A 24,500-nucleotide genomic window follows, 5' to 3' on the forward strand; every position below is an offset into this window, starting at 1 on the left:
GGAAAAGAAATTAAATTAGATGTAAAAAATTGCTTCAACACAATACCAATAATGCTTGAGCGATTGATAAAGCCAGAGGTGATAACTTAAGAAACTTTGTTAGAATTAAAGGGCAGATTTAGTTAGTGGCAAAAATTTCTGGAAAATAATAAACATCCTCTCCCATATATGAAGCACCTACAAGTGCTCATAAATAAAAAATTTTCCAAATTCTAAAACAGTAAAACAGCTGTTTTTTAAAAACCACTGTTTTTCAGAAACCCTAGTCACATGATAAAAAACACATCTTTGTAAAATTATTCTTTTTACCATGAATTTATTTGCATAGATTGCATAATTTGCATAATTTATTTTACTCTGAAAATAAAGCTGGCATCTTCATTGTTGGTAAAAATTTTTTTTTTAGAAAGAAAATTTAAAGAAAGTAACAAAGGAAGTTTTGCAATTTTAATGCAACATAAGTTAAAAGTACACTATAAAGTTATGCTTTTTCAAAAGTTCATAAAGTTTGTCATAAAACTGAAATAATTTATTGATATATATGTGTTGATTTTAAATCTCATGTTTTTAGATTTAATGTTTTGAATAAAGATGCTTACTTAAACCACATTTTAATTTTAAATTGTAAAAAATTACAACTTAGCTAATTTATCTAAATGTGTTGGCACTTTTTTAAAAATGTGTTAATATTTAAAAATCAATTAATATTTAAAATTTGCTCTTACTCTTTTGAGAAAATTTTTCAATTCAATTATCTTTAATAATCAATTCAATAATCTTCAACAATCAATTCAATAATCTCAACAATCAATTCAATAATCTTCAATAATCAAGAATTGATTATTACAGATTATTGAAATTGATTATTGAAAAAAAATCAAAAATGATCTTCAGAAGTTTTTATGAAAAACTTCTGAAGATCATTTTTGTTCTGAAAATAAAAAACGATCTTCAGAAGTTTTTATAAAAAGTCTCTAAAAGAGCAAACAGTTTTTATATAAACTTAAAATGAATGGAATTTTAATTGCAATTCTTTTCTTTCGTAACTTAAAAAATAGGATACTCCATCACCAATACTACTGATATTGCTTTTAAATAATGACTTTTAATCAACAAATGACTGATAATTGTTAATAATCATTTTTATGAAAAAATAAAGTTCAAAAAAAAATTAAACTATAAAGCACAATGTAATCCCCATTGTGCTTTATAGTTTAGTTAATTTTTAGCACGCAATTTACTGTTGCTCATATTAGAAGCCATCGAATGCAATAGGTATAGAATGATGATTGAACTACAAGTGGCTTGATTGACTACCACCAATCACTTAATTGTGCTGCTTTTTTAAAAGTTATCTTGTTTGCTCAAATATCTTCTGGTACTATTCGTTTTAAGCTTATTTGAAAAACATTTGTTCTTGGTCATGGTTAGAAATATGATGTTTTATATATTTGCACAATATATTTATACAGCATGTAAACTGACTGTATTATGAGTGGTTTTTATAATGCAGTCTTTTTTTAAAATCTGTTTGTATATATTAAATTGTTATTAATTTTCTGTAAATTATACTAAGATTATGGCCAGTATTGTAAGTTGATGTAAACTTTAAATTTGATTAAAGTTGATATTTTTAATTTATGAATATAAAAAAATAAATAAAATTCAATTATTATTTTTATAGAAATTCCAACCTGTTTGCAGCTGATTCTTTTGAAGATCTTAGTCAGGAGGAGTGCACAGAGTTTCTTCCTACATGTAAATTTAGTTTGTTAAATTTGAAACAAAACATTTTGTTTCAATGAAAAATTTTACAAGATATTACTTTAGATATAATATATATACATATATATATATATATATATATATATATATATATATATATATATATATATATATATATATATATATATATATATATATATATATATATATATATATATATTTGAATATAATCCTTCACGCTCTAAAGGTAACAGTTTTAAAACTCATTTTAAACTTGTTTACTTTCAGTATCAAAATGCGTAACGCGAGGGCTTAATATATATATATATATATATATATATATATATATATATATATATATATATATATAAATGATATATATATATATATATATAAATGATATATAATTTCCGGGATAAACAGATTCCAAAAAATGTATTTGTTGAGAATAGCTGGTATACCTTTAGCAACAGTATCTGCTTTTCTGTCTGGTAGATCTAGTGCTTGTAACTTAACTTCTCTTTGTTTATTCTTCAATATTAGCACTTGAAGTTCTTGGTGACTAATATGTTTACCACTAAAGTGCAGTAACCAGACTAATATGTTTACCTTCCAAGTTGTATACCCACCTGTCCTTTGTTTTCAATCTGAAGATGATACAATATTTTATCCTTACTACAGAACCATTCATCATCTTCTTTTGTGATGTCAAAAAGTTCATTCAATGGATTGTATTTTCTTTGTTTTATGCATTTATCGTACATTTTCAGCACTTGATCCAGATTTGCCTGTATAACTTGAATTGATAAATGTGGAAAATTTAATTTCTTTTGCCATAAACTTGTTACTTCTTTCTTAATTTGCCTCTGATGGATTCTCCCAGGAACAGATAGTGACCAACAATTTGGACTTTTAGTGGTATCCTGCTTCTAGTGATTATTTTTTTAATGGAACAATTCTTTTTCTATGTGACTCATAAAATAGTACATAGTTCTTCATCCAGATCGTCTTGTTTCTTTCAATAGTGGAAACACTTTTCTTATAGAACATTATGGTCGACAATAGTACTTAAATATAGAACATATTTTTGAAAGCTAATAATAAGAAATATAAGTGCTATGATGAATATTATACATTTATATAAATACGCATATTTTGATAAATCTTTTTAAACTTTTGCTATAATTACTTTTATAAACCCAATAAAAAGAAAATTTAATAGTAAAAAACTTAAGTGTGAAAGCAAATGTTACGTAACGTAACTAAAATTTTATAGTGTAATAAAAAGTACTGGTTTCTGTAAGCAAAAAAAAATGTTAAAGTTTTTATAAAGTAAATTTAAAAGGTTTTTTTAAAGCTTAAATATTTGTTTGAAATTTATAAAAATCATTGGATAAAAAATAAAACAAATACTGAAATATAAATTCAAATTAATAATTAATTGCAAAGTTTTAATATAAATGGTAAAAACCGAGCTGCCTAATTCAAAAAAATTTAATGCTAAAAATATGGGTTAGACAAAATACTAATTTTTTATTGGACAAAAGACTGATAGATGTCATTTTTTACTGGACAAGTGCTGGACAATTTCCGATGTCCGGCAGCTATTTCGAGCCCTGTATATATATATATATATATATATATATATATATATATATATATATATATATATATATATATATATATATATATATATATATATATATATATATATATATATATACATACACACATATATTAGGGATGAAAGTTTTTTTTTTGAATTTAATGTTGCACAGTTTTTGATATTGTTCTTTTGACAGAAACGAACTTTTGTGCCATTCTTAGTCGAAATCAAAATATTTTCAACTGATCACATATTTTGTTCGGTTAAAAGTATTTTGATTATGTCCTTTAATAACAATAACCTTCTTAAACTTTGACCTCTTGATAACCATTTCACTTTTGCATGTAATGATAAATTTGTATACTAAGAATTCCTATCCTTATGAAGATTTAAAAACAAATGGCTTTAAGGATTCGGCTCTTTATAAAATTTATAATTTTAACAGCATCCAGAAGTACATTATTTAATTCTGGTGTTATTTTTTGTGCTTCAAGGACCTCTTGATGAATAAAATAGTGATTAAAAGTTATTTGACCATAATAAGCAGCTAGTAAAAATGATTTAAAACCAATATTTTGGCTCGTCATTGATTTTGCACTATCTGTGCATATTCCAATGCAATTTTTCCAAGTTTTTCTAAGTGATCTGTTTTTAAAAACTGGTCAATTTTACAATATATACCTTTCCCTTTGGTATGGTCTTCCAAAAAACAACAAAATAATAATTCTTCCTCAATCTTTAAAAATGTACCTGAACTTATACTAACAACTGAGCTAATTTGTTTCAATGTTTTCATTGCTCAATTATAACTATATTCTTTAAAACTGAGTTTTAAAGAATATAGTTATAATTGAGCAATTATTTGTTTCGACCAACTAGTTCGAAAATGTGCTAAATAACTGAGCAATCAGTTGTTTCGACCGACTAGTTTGAAAATTTGAGTCTTTCTTTAATTCTTGTATTAAGTTGCACCAATTGATCCTTGTTAATATCAGAAATTCTATTTGTGACAGTGTCAAATGACATTCCTTTATCAAATGGCATGTGTCGTTTGATAAAGGAATTTTCCAAATATCATCATTTTTTGGTAATAAAGCATGAAACTTCATATGAGGCTAGTAAATGTTCATTAACAGTCATATATTTTTCAAAAAATTTTCTTTCTTAATTTAAAGATTTTAATAGTCTTTCAAAATATTCTTATAAATCATACAAAGAGGTTGTTCATAACCATTACAATTTTGAAATGTAGAAGCCCAATTGAAGAAAAGACTCATATTTTCTTTTTCAAACATTAGATGTTTGTCAATACTAAATCCTGCTTGCAGGGATTGTGTAGCATTTTCATCTGCGTCATTTTCTTTCTTAGTTAAGTTACGCCATTTATCCATGGTCAAAATTATTTTAATCTTAAATATAGATAAAAATATAAAATAACATTTTGCATACAATAATTAATTACTGATTAAAAGAAAAAACTCAAGGAGTTAAATTAAACTAGCTGGAGAGAGAACAAACCCAAAAATAGTTTAAAATCATGGTACAGTCTTAATAGTATAATTATTCAAGCGGTAAGTCAAAGTGGTGCCTTTGTGCTGAAAAGAGAAAATTTGAAATGTAGTTTGTAACCTCTTAAAGCTGTAATCAAAGTTTAGTCACTTGAAGTAATGACAACAAAAATCTATGATCTATGTAAAGTAATTGTTTTTTTTTAGTACCTTAATACTAGGTATAAAAATCAATCTCTACTATTTATTTAAACTTTATCTTTTGCTTTACCGTTTAGCTATAAGTTTGGTACATTCTTAAAGAACATTTCTTTGGCAAGGAACTTAATATATATCTTCAGGATTCTATTTTGTGCTGTAGTATTTTGCTGGATTTAAAAACAAAGTGCTATATTCAAATGATATAAAACATCTTTTTAAAAATTGCGCAAAAATACTACTGATTCTTATTAAGACATTAATTTAATTCTAATCTAGAAATTTATTAATAGTAGTTTCAAAAAAGTAAAAAAAAAATAAAAAATAACAATAAACTATTTTTTTTTTCAAAGCCTTTATCTTTTATTAGCAATGCATTGATTCATTGTGAAATTTTAAAACAATATAATTGGATAGTTTTTTTTAAAAGTAGAATGTGATTTGATAACTTATTATGATAATTACACAGTATTTGATTGAAAATTATGCTCCTACTAAGACTTTTCCTATAAGAAATGGTATATTTTTACTTTGCTTTTACTTCAGCTATATTTTAACTCGAGACAATTGACTACTCTCGAAAAGCCACGTTACTATATTAATTTGCACAATGAAAATTCAAGCCATCAATTCCAAGAAATGACATCTCGCAGGCAGAGTTACACTTTACTAAACTACTACAAAACAATTACTATGACAATGATTATTTTTTTGTAAACATGTGTTATTATATTTTAAAGAAACTTAACTACTGGAAATCAATAAATTGATTGCTGATTTCTTACTGACTTTTTATTAGATATAACAAGAAATTCCAAATGGATATGAAAACATACACTATTATACAAATTCATGCATTTAAATATTTTACATTAAAAGCTTGCAACCCCAATGTTTTGTTAAACAACCCCATTTGGGGCCGCAACCCATAGTTTAAGAAGCTTTGTACTAAACTCGTGTTTTTAAAAAACAAGTTTTTTTGTTTTGAAATGCAAAAACTGATACAAGTTATCAAACTTGTATCAGTTTTTGCATTTCTAGTTCAGTTTTTATGATGGATTGATTAAACGTGCTCATAAAAGCAGTAGAAAATTTAGCAGTGTCATTGATAACTTTCACAGGTTTAGCAATTGCATTAGTTTCGGGAAATTCAGCAATTTCCTCCCAAATCTTTGAATCAATTCCTGACAAAATGGTCACAGCAAGCCCAAGTGATTGCAAAGCAGTAGTTGATGATGTCATAAGCTCATGAAATTGCTTCTTTTCCAAATTATTGAATTCTGCTGCTAGACACTTTATATCTCTGACTCTCCAATCAGCTCCACTTTAAACCTTGGACAGTTTTTTTTTGTGCCAAAAACCCTGCTAGAAAATAATGAAAGTGGATTCATTTCTGACCTAAAGTATGATTTTGAAACTTCTTTATTGCGGCATTTGAAATTACCTTGTTGATCTCCAAGTATTGTTTAATTCTTGTAAAGAATATCAGAATATCTTGTAAAGAATATCAGAATATCTTGTAAAGAATATCAGAATATCTTGTAAAGAATATCATCTTGTAAAGAATATCAGGTCATTTGCTGAAGCATCATTTACCACTGGACAGTCCTATATAGTTAGTAACTGGAGGGTTGCTTTTGCTTGTGCCATTCCAATGACCATTCACATCAATAGTACTTCCATCAACATTGGATTTTTAGAGTTAGTGCTGTCTCTCATCATCTTACAGCTATTTTTGTTACCCAATAGACAGCGATAGGAGGTTTCTCACTTGACATAAATTTCTGCAGAATTTGATTTTTGGTTCGGGATCCCAAGCAATGAGCTATGCAGTTGTTTTAGGGTTAAGACAACTGCATAGTTTATTGCTTGGGATGCCGTGCTCTACCAATGAATGAGTAAAGTTCTCTTTAACTTAAACCATGCCCAAAGTAACCAAAAATAATAAAAATAAAAAACCATCACTTCCACCTTTAATATATATTTCAAAAATATTCTTGGTTATCTTACATTTTGCAAAGTTCACCAAACTTACTTGCTCTTTGTGAGACTATTTTGAAGTTGGCTATTTCTTCTTTGGATATCAGTATTGATGGCTATTGACTTGATCCTTTGACTTGCAAAGACTTCAATAGTCACATACAATGAAAAGGAATTAAGCAAGTTTCAAAAAAAAGCTTGATAACTTGTTTGATCTAAATCAGGCTGTGTCTGATCAGTTGATATGCATAGATTAAGATAAAGAGTTTTTTGAAGTTGCAACACTAATTGAATCGATGTATACAAAAACGTTTTAAGTCATGAAAACTATTTTTTCGGGGAAAGAGAAAAAAATTATTAAACCCAAAATTATTACTTAAATAAATTCAAAAAAAATCTGGGTGCTTTTTGACATCTTTAAATATTAGATTTGTTAAAATATATATCAAAATTTGTGATATATATATGTGTTATACATAGTTGTCTGACTTAGAACCTTTTTGTTTACATTTGTTAAGGATAATAACAAAAAGCTTGTCTTTTATATATTTATTCATTTTTTGTACCAAAAACTATTAAAAATCAAAGTTCAAACTATTACACATGTTAAATCACACAATGTATAAAAGGACCGATTACAAAGCCTTTGTCAGACACCTTACTGGACATCGTGTTCCTCTTCCCTGCCATTCGCCTTGTCGGTTGTTGGCCAGCTTATGAGTTCATCATAAAAACCACTGAACTCATCCCGAACATATTGCATTTGCTTCCTAATATCCTGCAGTTTCACTCTTTTTATCGGAACATTACCCAATGGGTAGCACACATTTTGCGGAAACTCGACGATGCGATCGACGATTTGAGACATCTTGTAAGTTTGGACCATCAGCCCATCAATGAGTGGCCTACAGACAATTTCACCTGGAGAAGTCCTGTAAGTGCATTAGAGAACTTATTCCAAAACTTATCTTCTCCTTAGCAGGAACTTTCTTTCCCCGCGTTTCTTCCGAAATGCAAGATTTTTTGTAGAATGTTGGCCACCACTTTTGAAAATCTATAATATCTTCTGTTGAAACTTCTTCAACAGTAAACTTACCAGTAATACTAGAAGTAATGATAAGTTCAGTTATCTGGTGAACAGTGTACACCCTGTCATACTTTTTCAGTTTTCTCTTTAGTACAGCGAAGTCCTGGTCACAAGGTAGGTACGAGTGACCTCTTATCGGGTAGTACTGCTCGATTCGATCAAATCGGCCAGTATCTGTGAGAGCCAAAAAGACTCTGTTTAGTGCATGGTTTTTATTTTGGCCTCCACAGTTATCTGATAAATATGATAAATACCATAAAGATAATACCATAAAGGCTTTTAAAGGCATCCACGCATCCCTTTTCTTTGGCATCCCCCACCAAAACCTCGGAAGTAAATGAAAAGTCATGAGCTACTCTTCCTTCGGCACCTTCCTTTCTGGGTCGGTGAGTTTTCACCTTCATGCTTGTAATCAACGATTGTAGAAACATATCTTGCTCGTTCTTTGTCTCTAACGATCTCATGCGTGCGAAGATCTCGTTGCTCTGGTTTTTTAGACGTTCTGTACATTTCTTCGAGCATCTGAAAGCAAAATATCTCATTAGATTATGCTGATATAAATGTTCGAGGTAGGCCTAAATGCGATAGCCAAACTCTAAAAAATGATGTTTGAGTAATTCGGCTATAACATTTGGCTACTGTTTAAGGTCAATTCACAATTCAGGCTAATTGGGTATTGAAATTGCAATACAAATCTCACCTGCAATCAGTTCCAACAGTTGTAGCAGGTACAGTTCTTCCTTTGTAGTCAATGTACTCTTTACCTTTCACTCTACTCTTTAACAACATTCCTTTTCCACATAGCCTCATTTTTAACCTTTCTTCCACTGCTAGTACTAGGTTCTTCATCCATTATAGGTCTTTTTCATTAAAACAACAAGATGAATTGTAATAATTACAATTCATAACGCAATTTAATTATTAAATTGCGTGGAAGAAACCCTGTACGGCGGATTTGACTGACGTAGTTTCCTTGTGGAAATATAAATATAGTCTAAACGGTTTTTTTATGAGCATATTTGAGGTGTTTTTAAAGTATAAATTGAATGAGGAATTTTTGTAGAGGCAGTTTTTTTAATGAATAAAAAAGATCTGAAATCGAAATATTGTGTTCACTGCGAGAAAACTACATGAATAATAAAATAAGCCCAAATAACCTCAAACTCGTAACTAAAACAAAACAAAAATTGGATTAAAAACATCTGAAAGCTATCAGCAGAACACAGCTGGTTTTCTCAGTGCTGCCAACAAAAACAAAGTCACTGATCTAGAACCTTTTAGTTTACAGACAATATTTCAGCTCTTTATTCAACGTGTACGGAGAGGTCTGACTTCTACGACTTAAACGTTCAAATATTAAAAAAAATGACTTAGAACTTTTTTGTATACATTGATTCAATTAAGAAGTGCATTAATCAGTTGACAAGAAAAATGCTGAAAAAATGTTTTCATAGACAAAAGGGCTGTTTAAAGAAAATAAAAAACCCAATATTAAATTAAACGTAACAGAGATAGAACAATGGAAATGAAGAATTGACAGCTAATTTAAATACATATTGTTTAGATAAAAATGATAGACTGACATGTAACACAAATTTGAGCATATGCCCTAATATGATTGCACTTTTGCTACAATAATAATGACTTCTGTGATGAATGAGGTCAGGTTGGCTGTTAAAACCACTTCAACACATTTTCTACCTTCAAAAAATAAAGTGCATTGTTTCTGTCAGAATATTTGTAAAGAAGTTGCTGAACAAATAAAATAATGTTATGAAATATCAAAATCAGTTGTACACTGGTACAGAAAATTGATACCTGGTGTTTCTGGTAGTTCAACTTTAATTGTCTACATGTATTGCTCATGTAACTGCAGATATATAAATATAAATATATATTTATATGTATGTATCCTTAAATTTGCAAAAGAGCCCCTAAATTTGCTTCCCCCCCTTCCTTATGGGGGGCATGGGGTAGCCTAGCCATGGCTCTGTATAAATGTATATAAAGTAAAAGAGATCAGTTTCAAAAGTAGCAGTTTAAATAAATTCTTTTTCTATCTTTATTGGTTCTAGGGTTATTCTGTTGTATTTTTGGAACTTGTTCATCTAAGTTAGTATTATATTACTTTTTGAGTGCTTTTTAATATATATTTTTTTACAGGTTCATCTACCTCAGAAATGGTTCATTTAGAAAATTTGAAAAAAAGAAATCAACCTAATATTGATGAAGAAAACCAAACTGATATAGACAAACATCAAACTGGACTAGAAGTTGAAACAGTAGATGGTGAGTATCCTTTAAAATTTATTTTGGTAAACTTTTTAAAGGTAATAAATTAAAATACAATACTTATTAAAATTTACAGAATATAATGCTTTTAAGTATTCTAAGTATTGTAACACTTCTACATAGTTAAAAGATTTTTTCATCCTCTGAAAACAAAAATGTTATTAATTATTAATAGTTTTTATTTTTTCTTTTCAAAATTCTGATACCAAATTTTAGAACTTCTGATTAATATAAACATATTTGCTTTTTATAAATTCCAAACAACAGATTTTTGTGTAGTAACTTTTAGGAAGACTTTTTCTTTAAAGAGATTTTTTTCATGTTAAAGCAATTACTTGAGAAAATCTTCTGGATCATAAGTTAGTAGTACAGTAGTTTATCTTAAGTGTAGTCTGGAGATTGAACCTAACCATTAATGTCCACACCTCCATTAATGACTTCTATAATATTTAAACATTTGCTTCTAATTGTTTTATTTGCTTTTTAAACTGTAACAATCATTGACATTTTTAGAATTTTTTTTTTGATTCATCAGCTTTTTTATCTTTTAAATTCCCCATGTTGTTTAAAAAACCAAAGTAACTAATAGTATACAGTCCAGTCATGTCACCTGCTTAGTAACATATAGTTCACTATAACCTGCTTTATATATAACAGTTGAGGCTTTTTAGCTGTGATGAAGTCAACTTACCTACACAAGGAAAAACTCATATACAAAACCCAAATTTATTTGAGGGTAAGGGTAGATAGAGCTCATAAATCTTGGATGGGAATTTTCCTAGTGAGAATGTCAAAAAAAAAATATTTAGTTCTGATTTGCAAAATAAATTCTGGAACTCTGGCGAAAAATTCCTTGGAACTCTTAGTTGAGCTTTTAGTTGAGTAAAGATGGTGTCTCAAGTAAAATACTCATCTTGAACAGATGTTAACTGCATCCAGCTGAAGTTCCACTGCCTTGGGGCTCTTGCTTAAGTAAAGGCTAGAGATGGTGTCTCAAGTAAAATACTAATCTTGAGCAGATGTTAATTGCACCCAGCTATTGTTTTATAAAAGACCTCCTAGACAAAGACTTTAGAGGTAGGCAGAATAATTCTGTTGACTAGCCTTGAACCCCTTTGATTGTTGTTATGCAACTCTTCCTCTTATCTCATAATGAATGTACAGCTCTAAAACTCAGTTTGTTGATTTTAAGACCAGCTGGTAGTAAGGTTTCTTGAAATCTGTGGTAGCTCTAACTGTTGAATTTTACCTCTTGCAAAGTTCACCAGACTTGCATTATTCACCTATTTGTAGAGAAATCAGGTTTGAATTCTTTGACAATTCTTTTATATGCTTTTGCTTAGCACCTCTTCACTCTATCAACTTTTTCTTAGTAATTTATTGTTCTCCTTCTTATCAAGACTGCACTCTTTTAGATGTAATTTCTGATCAAATTGACCATGCTTTTTCCTTTTATCCCACTGTCAATATTGTTATTATTAGTGGCTTTAATGCTCATCACGCTGAATGGCTAGGCTCTGACGCCACTGACCCTGCAGGCACTAAACCCCATAACTTTTGCATTTCTTAATTTCTTACTCAGACAGTTAACTTTGTGAATTATTTTTCTGACAACTCTAATCATTTACCTTTACTCCTTGATTTGTGTCTTGTCTCTGAAACTAGCTTGTGTTCAGTTTCTCCTTGTTCTTCATTAGGTTGTTCTGACCATACAATGACCTCAATTAATTTTTGTATACTTACAAATATTATGAATATTAATGTATAGAATAATCAAACTCTAAAATAACACACCAAGGACACATGACATAAGATGTGACACGTTTTTTCATATATATATATATATATATATATATATATATATATATATATATATATATATATATATATATATATATATATAAATATATATATATATATATATATATATATATATATATTTATTTATTTAGATTAGTTACATTTTTTCCATAATACTGATTTCAATAGTTTTCAATTAATAGGCAAAATTGGGCATTTCCAAAAAATCACGCACGGAAACTCATAAGTACCATAAATGTAGTCACGCACAGAATAGAAAAATGCAAGTTTCAGTTACTGATAAATAAACTTTAATTTTTCGGAAAGTATAAGTTTCAGCAGTATACTTATTTTTTAAAATAATATTTTAAACGTTAGTAAAGGTTTCCAGAAATTTCCAGGATTGCTCTATGTATCATAGAGTCACAGCAACTGTTATAATACAGTTCACGAATAATCACGCACGGAAGTTATGCACAAAAGTTGCAAATTTGTCAACTTCATGTAGTTATTTTTATGAAAATAAATTGCTTATGAGTATTTCAAGTGAAATATTGTATTTCTACAACTCATAATTAATATATTTTCAATGAGAAACAGGCAGTTATTAAATATTTCTAGTTAGTGTAGAGAGTTTTGAAAATTATTGTATATTTTTCAAACTATTGCAATATTATCATGCAAAAAATAATAAAATAATAAAAATACATATAATAAACTTATTCAGGTAGCCTAAAGTATGATAAAAATATTTTTGTGATAATTGTTCTTTAAGAAAATCTTAATAGTATGTATATTGCTTTAAGTCCCAGCTTCTAATTGCTAAAACAAAGAAAAATAAAAAATCACACACAGAATTTGAAATGCCCAATTATCAAGGACATATTTTATAATTACCTAAAAATGAATATTCTGTGCATATTGGAGCACATCAAGAAGATATGACAGCTTAAATAGAACGTGTAATATTGGTTTTACACCAAATTATTAATAAAAATAAATTTTCTTTTATATTTCTATATTTAAAATTTTTTTACTAAACTGAGCTATTTAATAGTACTTAACTATAAAGGGTTTGAGTTTTTAAAAAACAACAATGAAACAGGTGTCACATCTCTAATCAAAAAAAAAAATTTTTTGATATAAAAAACATAATCATATTATCAATACTACAATAAGTTTGATATAAAAAACATAATCATATTATCAATACTACAGTAAGTTTGATATAAAAAACATAATCATATTATCAATACTACAATAAGTTTGATATAAAAAACATAATCATATTATCAATACTACAATAAGTTTGATATAAAAAACATAATCATATTATCAATACTACAATAAGTTTGATGTAAAAAACATAATCATATTATCAATACTACAATAAGTTTGATATAAAAAACATAATTGTATTGAGAAAATTGCAAAAGAAGGTCTAAACTTGCTGAAAGAGCAAGTTCCTTCTTTATTCAGAACTTTGCTTTATAGAAGTAGTATCGGGTGGACACGGAAAAGTCTGGTTAACTTTAAATTGAGATTTCTCTAAAACCACAAATGCTTTTTATTTCTTTTATTTTTTTTTAGTTAAGCGTTTAACTTTTTGCATCCAAGTTCCTCGTGTGGCAAGCAATTTGTAGCCGTGGTATGCAGTCCTCTTGTTTTGTCACTAAGAAGACCTTGACTACCAATCTCTACATCAAAGAATGCCTCCAAAAAAGACTTTTGCCATTTATGAAAAAAGACAAATACTGATGTCTCTTGGCCAGATCTTGCTGCTTCTGACTATTCTAAAAAAGTTCCACAGTGATGCAAAGATAATAATGTGAAAATTGTTCCTAAATATGCAAATCCTCCAAAACGTCCTAAAGAGCGCAAGATTGAAGATTTTTGGGCAATAGTTAAATGAGTTTTTTTTAAATAAAAAGGAATTCCAAAAAAAGTGGATTAATGCCACCAATAAGCAAAAAAAGAAAAATCTGCAAAGTGATGGCATCAACCCACTATAAAATCCGATCTCTCGCCAAACAGCCCATCAAGCCCCTCAAAATTAAGTCAAAACCCTTATTGATGTAAACTCATTTAATAGAAAAAAAATTAAAATAAAAAGCATTTAAGGTTTTCAAGAAATCTCAATTTAAAGTTGACTGGATTTTTCCGTGTCCACCCGATAAGGGGTCTGAAGAAGAGTATTGTAATGCTCATCTTTTTGTAAATTAAAACCAACTCTTTTCCAAACTCATTAAGACAACAGCATTGAACATTATCATTTCTTAGAGGTAACTTTTTAAAAAATCTTACAAACATTTGAATTTTTCGGATAGTGGCTTTAATTCCATCAAGCTCACATAGCTCAACAGCTTCTTTATTAAATAGTAGTTCTTACCAATTGACAGAAGTTTCATAATTGGTTTCATTATCATTGTCATTGACTTCTTTAGTATTCTCATCTAAGTTGTTACAGTAAGAATCTTTAACTTCTACTAAATCATTTGCTTTTTTATAAAGTACATCAACTAGTGCCAAGTGAAATCCATGAGAAAGAAAGTTTTTTTCATTACACTGGCTCTATCTGTAACTATTCCAAAAATATGGCTATTTAGATTTAACTCATAATCTTTAAGCTTTGTTTCAATCTATTTAAGACCATGTTCAGCCTTCATTGAGCCCACAGTCCTCATCATTCCAAGGCATTGGACTGATTTATCTGACATGTATAAGTTTAGGCACATATATCTTTGATTTTTATTGGAAGTCCATTCATCTAGAGTCAATAAAAATCTATCACCATTCTCAATCATTTTTGACAAATATGAACCATCTTTTTTTTTAAGTTTTGCTTTGTATTCCAAAAAATTGAAGTTATAGCTTGCCATGAACTTCGAATTTTTAGACCTTGAGCAGTTCAACCTTTTTAAATATCAATACTTTTTAACAATTTATAAATAGGAATAAGATCAACAGCAACCATTAGATTCAAAACAAGTTCAGAAAGATTTTTCTAGGGAAACTGGCAATAATTGACAGTTGTCTTGGAACTTGAATATAAAGTTGATCCTGTCAATGAAGTATGGGGAGAAATGCCCATCACCTTTTTAATTTTATTTTTTCTACTTTTTCTAAATGATAAAGTAATGCTGTTTCTGCTTGTTTTACTTTAAAAGTTGATGGACAATGTTTACACTTAACAATATTTTTGTCTTTTGTTGAATTTGAAACATGTTTTCAAATTTCAGATTTTTTTTTTTGAAGGTTCCATCCATTCAATTACCATTTTTTATTTTTAAATATTACTAAAAATATATGTAAAACAAAACTAGTTGAACAAAAATAATATATATATATATATATATATATATATATATATATATATATATATACACATATGTATATGTATATATATATATATATATATATATATATATATATATACACATATGTATATGTATATATATATATATATATATATATATATATATATATATATATATATATATATATATATATATTATATATATATATATATATATGTATATTTATGAGTAAAAGTTCCAGGTAAAAAAAAAATTGCTATTCAAACTAAGATGAGTAAAATATATTTATTAGTTAAATTTTGACAAATATTTTAAATTTTTCTCTAACACAGAAGGCCTTTCATATATAATCTTCAGCTGTGTATGATGTATGTATCATCATACACAGCTGAAGATCATATATGAAAGGCCTTCGATGTTAGAGAAAAATTTAAAATATTTGTCAAAATTTAACTAATAAATATATTTTACTTATCTTAGTTTGAAGAGTTTTTCTTTTGTTACCTGGAACTTTTACTCATACTTGCTAAAAATTTTTTGGCTCAACATATATGTATGTATATATATATATATATATATATATATATATATATATATATATATATATATATATATATATATATATATATATATATATATATATATATATGTATGTATGTATATGTATATATACAAATATATGACAAATGTAGTGTAGACAAATGAAATAAATCGGAAACAAAAAAGTTAAGAAATTCTGAGATAGCCGGCAACAAATTCCTTAAAATCCATTGAAGTTGGCAAATTTGGTAAAACGAAGCCAAGAAATCATCAAAATATAAACTAAAAAAATATTGATATTTTAAATTTAGCAATTATGATGAGCTTACAATATATTGCACACATTTGTTTTAAAGTTATTATAAAATAAAAAAATCCTTTTATATTTTCTATATATAAATATATATTTTTTTTTTAAACATCTTCGCTTCCAACAAAGCTGCAAGCAGCCACTAATTAAAGTTGGAAGTTACTGAAAGAGAAAAGATGAAGATTGTAGAGCAAGATAACGATTGACAGACGACTTAAAAGATTGCAAATTATATGAGTCAGGAAAGCAAGATTAAGGAAGCGAATTCCAAAGAGCTGATGTTCGAGGAAAAAAACTAGACGAATAAGCGTTTTTGGAGCACTTAGGAACAGTCACAGAAAAAGGATGAAACTTAATTGAATGACGAGTAACATGAGAATGAATTATAGTAGATGGCACAAGAGACGCTAGCTCTTTAGAGCAGTGCCCATTATAGTATTTGTAGAAAAGAGAAAGAGAAGCAACATTACGACGATGTGATAATGGTTGGAGGTTGGCTGCAAGAGCAGGTCCAACTATGTTTACAACGCGTTTTTGCACCTTGTCTAAAAGAGAAAGGGCATCGTTAGAGGATCTGCCCCAGATATGGCAACAATATTCCATACAAGGCCGGATTTGAGATTTATAGAGATAAAGAATAGAATCCGAACTAAGAAAGTGACGAGCTCGATAAAGAGATGCAACCTTAGCAGATGCTAATTTTGCAACTGATTTGATATATGGTTTTCAAGAAAGATTGGAAGTAAGAGTTAATCCTAGAAGATGAAGAGTAGGTGACTCATCGAGTACATCACCGTTCATAAATATAGGAAGATCTAAATTATTGCAATAACAATTGGCTGAAAAAAATTGAGTTTTATCTGAATTAAAGTTCACCAGCCACTGTGAGCCCCATGCTGTAGCAGAAGTAAGATCCATTTCAAGCTCAAATGCCACCTCCAAGCAATCAGAGGGTGTTGGTTTTTTATCATGACAAGAATAAATGGTAGTGTCATCAGCAAACAATGCCACCTTAGATGAGAGAATATCTGGAAGATCGTTAATGTAAATTAAAAAGAGTAAAGGGCCAAGGATACAACCTTGAGGAACCCCTGAAGTTACAGAATAAGAAGAAGAGTGTTGTCCATCGAGGACAACTTTTATGCAACGATTGGAAAAGAATGATTCAATGATCTTAAAGATGTTGCCGGATACACCATAAGAAGAAAGCTTATGGAGAAGACCAGCATGCCAAACTTTATCAAAAGCTTTTGAAATGTCGAAAGCGATGGCCTTAACCTCTCCACCTTTATCTAATGCACGATAAAACCTGTCAGTTATTACTGTTAACAAATCACCTGTAGAACGAGAAGATCGAAATCCATATTGATGGTCAGAAAGTAATTGATTAGATTCAAGATGAGAAATTAAGTGTTTGTTAATTAAAGATTCAAAAACCTTGCTTATGATAGGAAGAAGACTAATAGGACGGTAGTTAGACGAATCAGATAGCTCTCCAGAATTTTTGAAGATAGGGATAACAGATGCCGCTTTCCAGCAGGCTGGAAAGCAAGACTCTGATAAGCACTTGTTGAATAGTTTTGAGAGTATAGACGACAGCTCCGGAGAACACTTATGTTGTCTGGGCCACAAGCTGTAGAACAGTCAAGGCAGGAAATCACTTTAGATACAGATGCTGGAGTGATATGAATGTCAAGCAATGGATCAACCTGTTTGTTGGCAATATCAGGTAGAAAGCAACTAGTGGAATCAAGAGATGATATTGATGAAAAGTTTTTAGCAAACAATTCAGCTTTGTCTTTAGGTGAAGTGACAAAGTCTGAACCATACAAGAGAGGTGGAATTATAGATTTGCCCTTATTACTGATATTATTAAAGATTCTCCAGAAGTCACGAGAGCCATATTTTTGAGATGAGATACGAGATTTCATGACCTGAGAATAGCGGGTTTTGGCGTGACAAAATCTCTTTACAATTGTTTCTAGCAGTAATAAACAGACTGTTTTCTGGAGAATTGTTTTGCTGATAAATATGGAAGTAATGGTTTCGATTGGCAATCGCGCAGCACAGTGTGAAGAAAACCATGGAGGAGAGTGAGGCTTGACCTGGAATCGTCGAGAGGGAACAAAAGATTCCATGCCAGCCTGAATCCACGAAGTTATGAAAGAAGCACATTTGTCGACAGGAAGACGAAAGATTTCTACCCAAGGGCCATCACGAAGAAAATCACGGAAAGAATCCCAGTCAGCTTTACTGTAGTTGTAAGAGGTTCGATAATAGGGGGATTCAGGTGATGAAGACGAATGAGATATTAGTTTTAGAGAGATCAAACTGTGATCAGAAGCACCTAAGGGTGAATGTGGAGAAATTGAGCACTGACTAGGATCAGAAACAAGACATAAGTCGAGTAGAGAAGATAAATGATTCGGGTTGTCTGGAAAGCGAGTTGGAAAGTTGACTATTTGAGTTAGGGATTGAGAAAGGCAAAAGTTGTTGGCTTTAATGCCTGCCGAATCACTGACACTAGAGCCAAGCCATTCAGAGTAGTGAGCATTAAAGTCACCAACAACAACTATATTAGCTTATGGATAAAGAGAGAGGGCTTGGTCAATATGATCAGAAATAACGTCAAAAAGTGTGCAATCTTGAGATGAAGGAGAGCGATATAGAACAAAGAGAAAGGCAATAGAGTGGCAGTAAGGAGATAGAGTGAAATGGTGCTAAAGGAAAGCACATAAAAGAACTGTGGATTACCTAGTTTCCCGAAAATAGATTAATTTTTACGAATGTAAATGCCCAGGCCAAGCATGTGACTATTGGAGTCTTTACGAATTAGAGGAAGATAACCATCAACACTAAGATCACAAGATGAGACAGCTGAACTCAAATTAGTCTCACAAAGAGCAAGTAGGTCTGGTGAACTTTGCAAGAGATAAGACTCAACAGAAGAAAAGTTACTTCGAAGACCACGAATATTAGTGAATGATAGGTTTAGAGAACTTGGTGATGATGATGGTTTTTTGTGTTTTATAGTTTTTGTTACTTTATTCATTTTTAAATTAGATTGAAGAACTTGACTCAAAGCATAGATAGTACTCAGAACACTGTTTAATAGCCCAAGCAATTGTCTCATTACTACTAATAAACCCTAAGCCGTAACAAAGGGCTCCAAATGTGGCCTCCGCAATGCACACCAAAAGTACAAACAGGGACACCATACATGCGCAACATGGCACTGTTAATACTTTGATATTTTTCAGCTGTTGATGGAATCAGCCTCTCTGAGAGCTACCACAGAGTTCAGGAAACCTGACTACCAGCCGGCCTCAGAACCATAAAACTGAGTTTTAGAGCTGTACCCTCATTAGGAGATAATAGAATGAGTTGCCTAGTCATAAAAACAGAGACACAAGCAAAACCCATGCATTGAGTCAAGAAGATCCAGCATTCAACATCCTAAACTGGAAACAATGTATTAAAAATACATCTGCGCCAGCCTAATAGATGAAGAAGGGGTGTGAGGCTGGTCAACAGATAGAAACCGTTTACCCCTTACTTTCTGATAATACAATATTCTACAGAAAATATTTATATATATATATATATATTTATATATATATATATATATATACAGTCTTGGCCATAAGTTTGGAACCGATTAGGTTTTTTGATATAATTACACTTTTTATACCCAAAATATCAACAAAAACTTTTGAAATCATTTTTATTTTAAATATTATATACAAGTAAATATTCTGTCATGTAAAAAATGGTATCAGTATTTTGAATAATGTCCTTTGGCACCCAGTACTGCTGCTATTCTCGCTGGCATTGAATCGGACAATTTCGCGCAGTATTCTGGGGTTATGGCAGTTGTCCATACACGCTTGATGGCATCAATCAGAGACTTCTCTGACGTTGGATTTGTGGCAGCAACCTTCTGCTTAATCATTGTCCACATGTTTTCTATTGGGTTTAGGTCAGGACTTGAGCCAGGCCATGGACCCAAGACTTTGATATGTTTCTGTCTTAGCCAGTTGGTTACAACTGCTGCTCTGTGGCAGGGTGCACCATCATGCTGAAATACCTTACATTTCAGAATGTTCATGTGAGTGTTAAACTTTTCCTTTAATATCCCAAGGTAAACTTGAGCATTGATGGTTGTATTCTTTGGCATGAACCATATGCCACCTCGACCTGATGCCGAGAAACTTGCCCACACCATAACGGTAGGCGCCTGCTTCACAGTGGGAACAACATACCTGATGTTGTATCTTTGTTTTGCAGGTCTCCTGACATGTCTGATATATGAGGCAAACTGAGAAAAAGTTGACTCATCTGAAAACATAGTTTTTTTCCAGTCTTGTGCAGTCCAGTCTTTGTACTTGCGACAGAGTGTCAAGCGGTCACGGATATTCTTTTTACTTAACATGGCTTTCTTTGCTGGACGACATGATGGCAGCTTGAATTCCTTCAAAAGGCGTCTTCTGATTGTTCTTGTACTGGCAGGAAGTGATGAATTTACTGCTATCTGGAGAGATGACCATGTTGGATTTGCAGCAGCAAGCCGATGTATCACCCGATCCGTTGTGGCAGAAGTTATGCGAGGTCGTCCAGACCTCTTTCTGGATTCCAGAGTGCCCAACTGCTTTGCTCTTGCAATGCCTTTGGTGACAGCAGACTTAGATATGTGCAGTATACCAGCTATTTTACTGTGAGAATAATTCTGCTGGTGTAGGATCATCATCTGTGCCCTTTTCTCCTTCGACAATTCAATACTTCTAGTCATTTTACGCACTGTGCATGTTAATGTAGAATACTTACTGCTAATAATATAAATAATTATAAATTAATAGATCTATTTTTATGAATAGTATATATTATTGAATGATAACTTGCAAACATTTATACAAATAAAGCGATTTATTTGCATATTTTTACTTCTTATATAACAATAAAAGGATAAATTAATTAATTTTATACTTATAAGAAGTTAAGCCTTACCTTTCGCACTGATATGCAGTTAATATATATGTAAATCAGCTAATTAATTGATTAAAATATAATGTATAGTTTGTTAATATAAGTAAGTATATTTCAACATTAGTTCAACCGAATATTAGTTCAGGTAAACATTAGTTCAAGGGAACGATAGTTTAGGCATTGAACAGTGTATAATGCAGCTTAATGAGGGTCATATTGTTCACGATGCTCTGCTGCGGTGTAAAGTTACACGATTCACGTTTTGCAACGATTAAGAAGTCGCGAAGGCATTTAACTATGCAACTGATGCTGCATAAACACGATGCTGCAGCAGTTAAATGCCGTACGCGTCATAGAAACGTTCCTATGAGAAAAAAATTCATCGGTTCCAAACTTATGGCCAAGACTGTATATATATATATATATATATATATATATCAATGAAATAGAAAAAATATTTATATATATATATATATATATCAATGAAATAGAAAAAATGTTGTTTAAAATTCGATTGGATTGGTTGTTTAAAATTCAAACGCAAATAGTTTTAATGTCAAATGTAAGCAAAGTCAGTTAAAAAGAAACCACTGCAAAGTTGATATTATTTAAAAATAATATAAAATAGCAATTATCTTTTACTACTGTAATGCCATCAAAGCAATATTGTGCCATATAGTATTAAGGTAGCTGTATATACAATTGAAAATCAGACTACTTTTATACTAATTTTAATAAAATACCAATTTTCTATTTATTAATTAAAAAAAAAATTATTTGATATAACTTAAGTAATATAAATTTTCTTAAGTAATTGATTCATTCAAACAATTACTTAAGTACTTAAGTTACTTGAACAGCCCTAAGCCTAGGTATAGAACAAACAACAGTTCAAGGTTAAAAAAAATCGATAATGTTACATTAAAAACAACACAAAAAACAATTATTACTTTAAATATATCATTTATAAATATAAGAAGGCAAGAAAATATAAAAAAAAAGATTGCAAACTTTCTTATTTAAAAAACTTTCTTAAAAAACATAATAAAACTTTCTATATAAGTTATGTTAAGCAATATTTTATCTTGGTTTATTGTATAAAAAGCTCCGTGTCAAAAAATGCACGAAGAGAAATTAGCATTATGATTATTATTTTTAATTTGCTATTTAGGTGCTTCAAGAAGTCCTAATGGTATATTGCATTTAATAGAATTTAACCAGTTAGTAAGTGCCGCATTAAATAGATGATGGTTAAATACAGAATAAAGTTTACAATATAAGATCAACTGATGATCTCTAGATGGAAATATTTACATGATGAATAACACTTTGATACAAAATGGTCCTTTGATAGAGATCTCCTTTTTATGTTCAATTCCTTCAAACAGATTGTATTTTTTTTATAGTAGATACAATGCGACTCTAAGATGTATGTCGTATCCAAATACTTACATAGGTTGACTTTATGGAATTATAAATAAACTATTTTAATACTTTATATTTACAGAAATTCTTGACTGACCGAATTCTGCCTAAATTTGAATCGAATACAACTTTATCTGATTGCTAGATGATATTTAGTTAATTAGATTACTTGCCCAAGCAACTTTTAATTGTTAGAAATGTGAAAGGGTGAGGCCTCAGGCTAAGTTCCCAAAAGTCTTGACTATTGGGTCAGTCTTGGTTATTAATTCTCCCATGGTGTAAATTACAAATAAATATTAAAATCAGATCACTATTATTGTATAATAAAATATTAAAATCAGAGTTAATTTCACTAGTATTGCAGAAAAAAAAAATTATTATTGTAGATACTTTACATTACTTTAATATTTTTTTGTATACTAAAATAATTAATCTTTTAATATAGAAGCCAGATTGAAACGTGCTGAGTCAGTATTTGAACAAGGAAGGCAAAACTCTGTTGAAGGTAAGGCTAAGTTGCGTTATTTTATTCTAGTTTGTAATAGACATTTTTCTTTATACAATTAAATCTTTTATAATAAAAAGATTTGATTGTAGAAAGTTTGCTACAAAAAGTGCATGGACCAAATGTGATCAATTGTTGATCTCATAACCTCTTGCACATGATTTTAGAGAGGAGAAGAGTTTAGACAAAACTCTAAAAAAAAGTTTTTCAAGCTATTAAACAAATAATAACACTTTTATGTTTTCCTTTCCCATATACTCTTTATATTATTTAATCAGATTTATTTCCTATAGAATATTATTTGGAAATATTTTGGAATTGTATTACATTATGCATTAGATTAAAACAGCTATATATATTTGAATTTGTTATTAGAATTTATTATATATATATTAGAATTTATTAACATCCCGAATGAAGTTTTATTTATTTTTAAATGATTTATTGTCATTGATTTTTTTTACAACTATTAAAGATATGAATAATCCTCAATGGAAAAAACATAAGAAGCACATCTTTATACTAAGTGAAGCTGGAAAACCAATCTATACAAGGTAAAAAATTTTTGATTTTTTTTATACCTATGTATGTATGTATGTATGTATGTATGTATGTATGTATGTATGTATGTATGTATGTATGTATGTATGTATGTATGTATATATGTATGTATGTATGTATGTATGTACAACCCTCGAAATTAGAAAAAATGAGGTCGGCAATAATTTGCTGACATCAATCTTTTAAAGGTCAGCAAAAAAAATTTGATGCAAAGGTCTTACCATAAAACACAGAATTGAGGTCGGGAATTTTTTGCCGACCTCAAACATTTTAAGGTTGGCAGTTAGGTCAACATTGTCGAATGCTGACCATAATTCTGAGGGTTATGTAGGTATAATAAATACATAAATACATACATACATACATACCTACATGTATGTAGGTATGTATGTATGTATGTATTTATGTATGTATGTATGTATGTATGTATGTATGTATGTATGTATGTATGTATGTATGTATGTATGTATGTATGTATGTATGTATGTATGTATGTATGTATGTATGTATGTATGTATGTATGTGTGTGTATGTATCTATGTATGTATCTGTGTACCTATGTATATATATAAAGTTAGTAATAGTTATAAAATTTTTAGCAGAATCTTTATAATAAAAAGGTTATAATAGCTTTTGAAGTTTAAATCGAATTAAAATTTTATT

The 24,500-nt window shown here is 29.5% G+C and overlaps 1 protein-coding gene across 1 annotated transcript in view; it reads left to right on the top strand.

Moving 5' to 3' along the window:
- Positions 1-24,500, top strand: part of LOC100201404 (protein SAND) — a 123,386-nt gene that overhangs the window by 11,973 nt on the left and 86,913 nt on the right. The window contains exons 2-5 of the mRNA XM_065813382.1: positions 1,685-1,758; positions 10,268-10,393; positions 23,217-23,276; positions 23,752-23,830. Coding sequence (XP_065669454.1) covers positions 1,685-1,758; positions 10,268-10,393; positions 23,217-23,276; positions 23,752-23,830 — 339 coding nt within the window. The remainder of the gene's footprint in view (positions 1-1,684; positions 1,759-10,267; positions 10,394-23,216; positions 23,277-23,751; positions 23,831-24,500) is intronic.

Source organism: Hydra vulgaris, chromosome 12 (genome assembly GCF_038396675.1).
Source record: "Hydra vulgaris chromosome 12, alternate assembly HydraT2T_AEP".
In the NCBI taxonomy this organism is placed as follows: Eukaryota; Metazoa; Cnidaria; class Hydrozoa; order Anthoathecata; family Hydridae; genus Hydra; species Hydra vulgaris.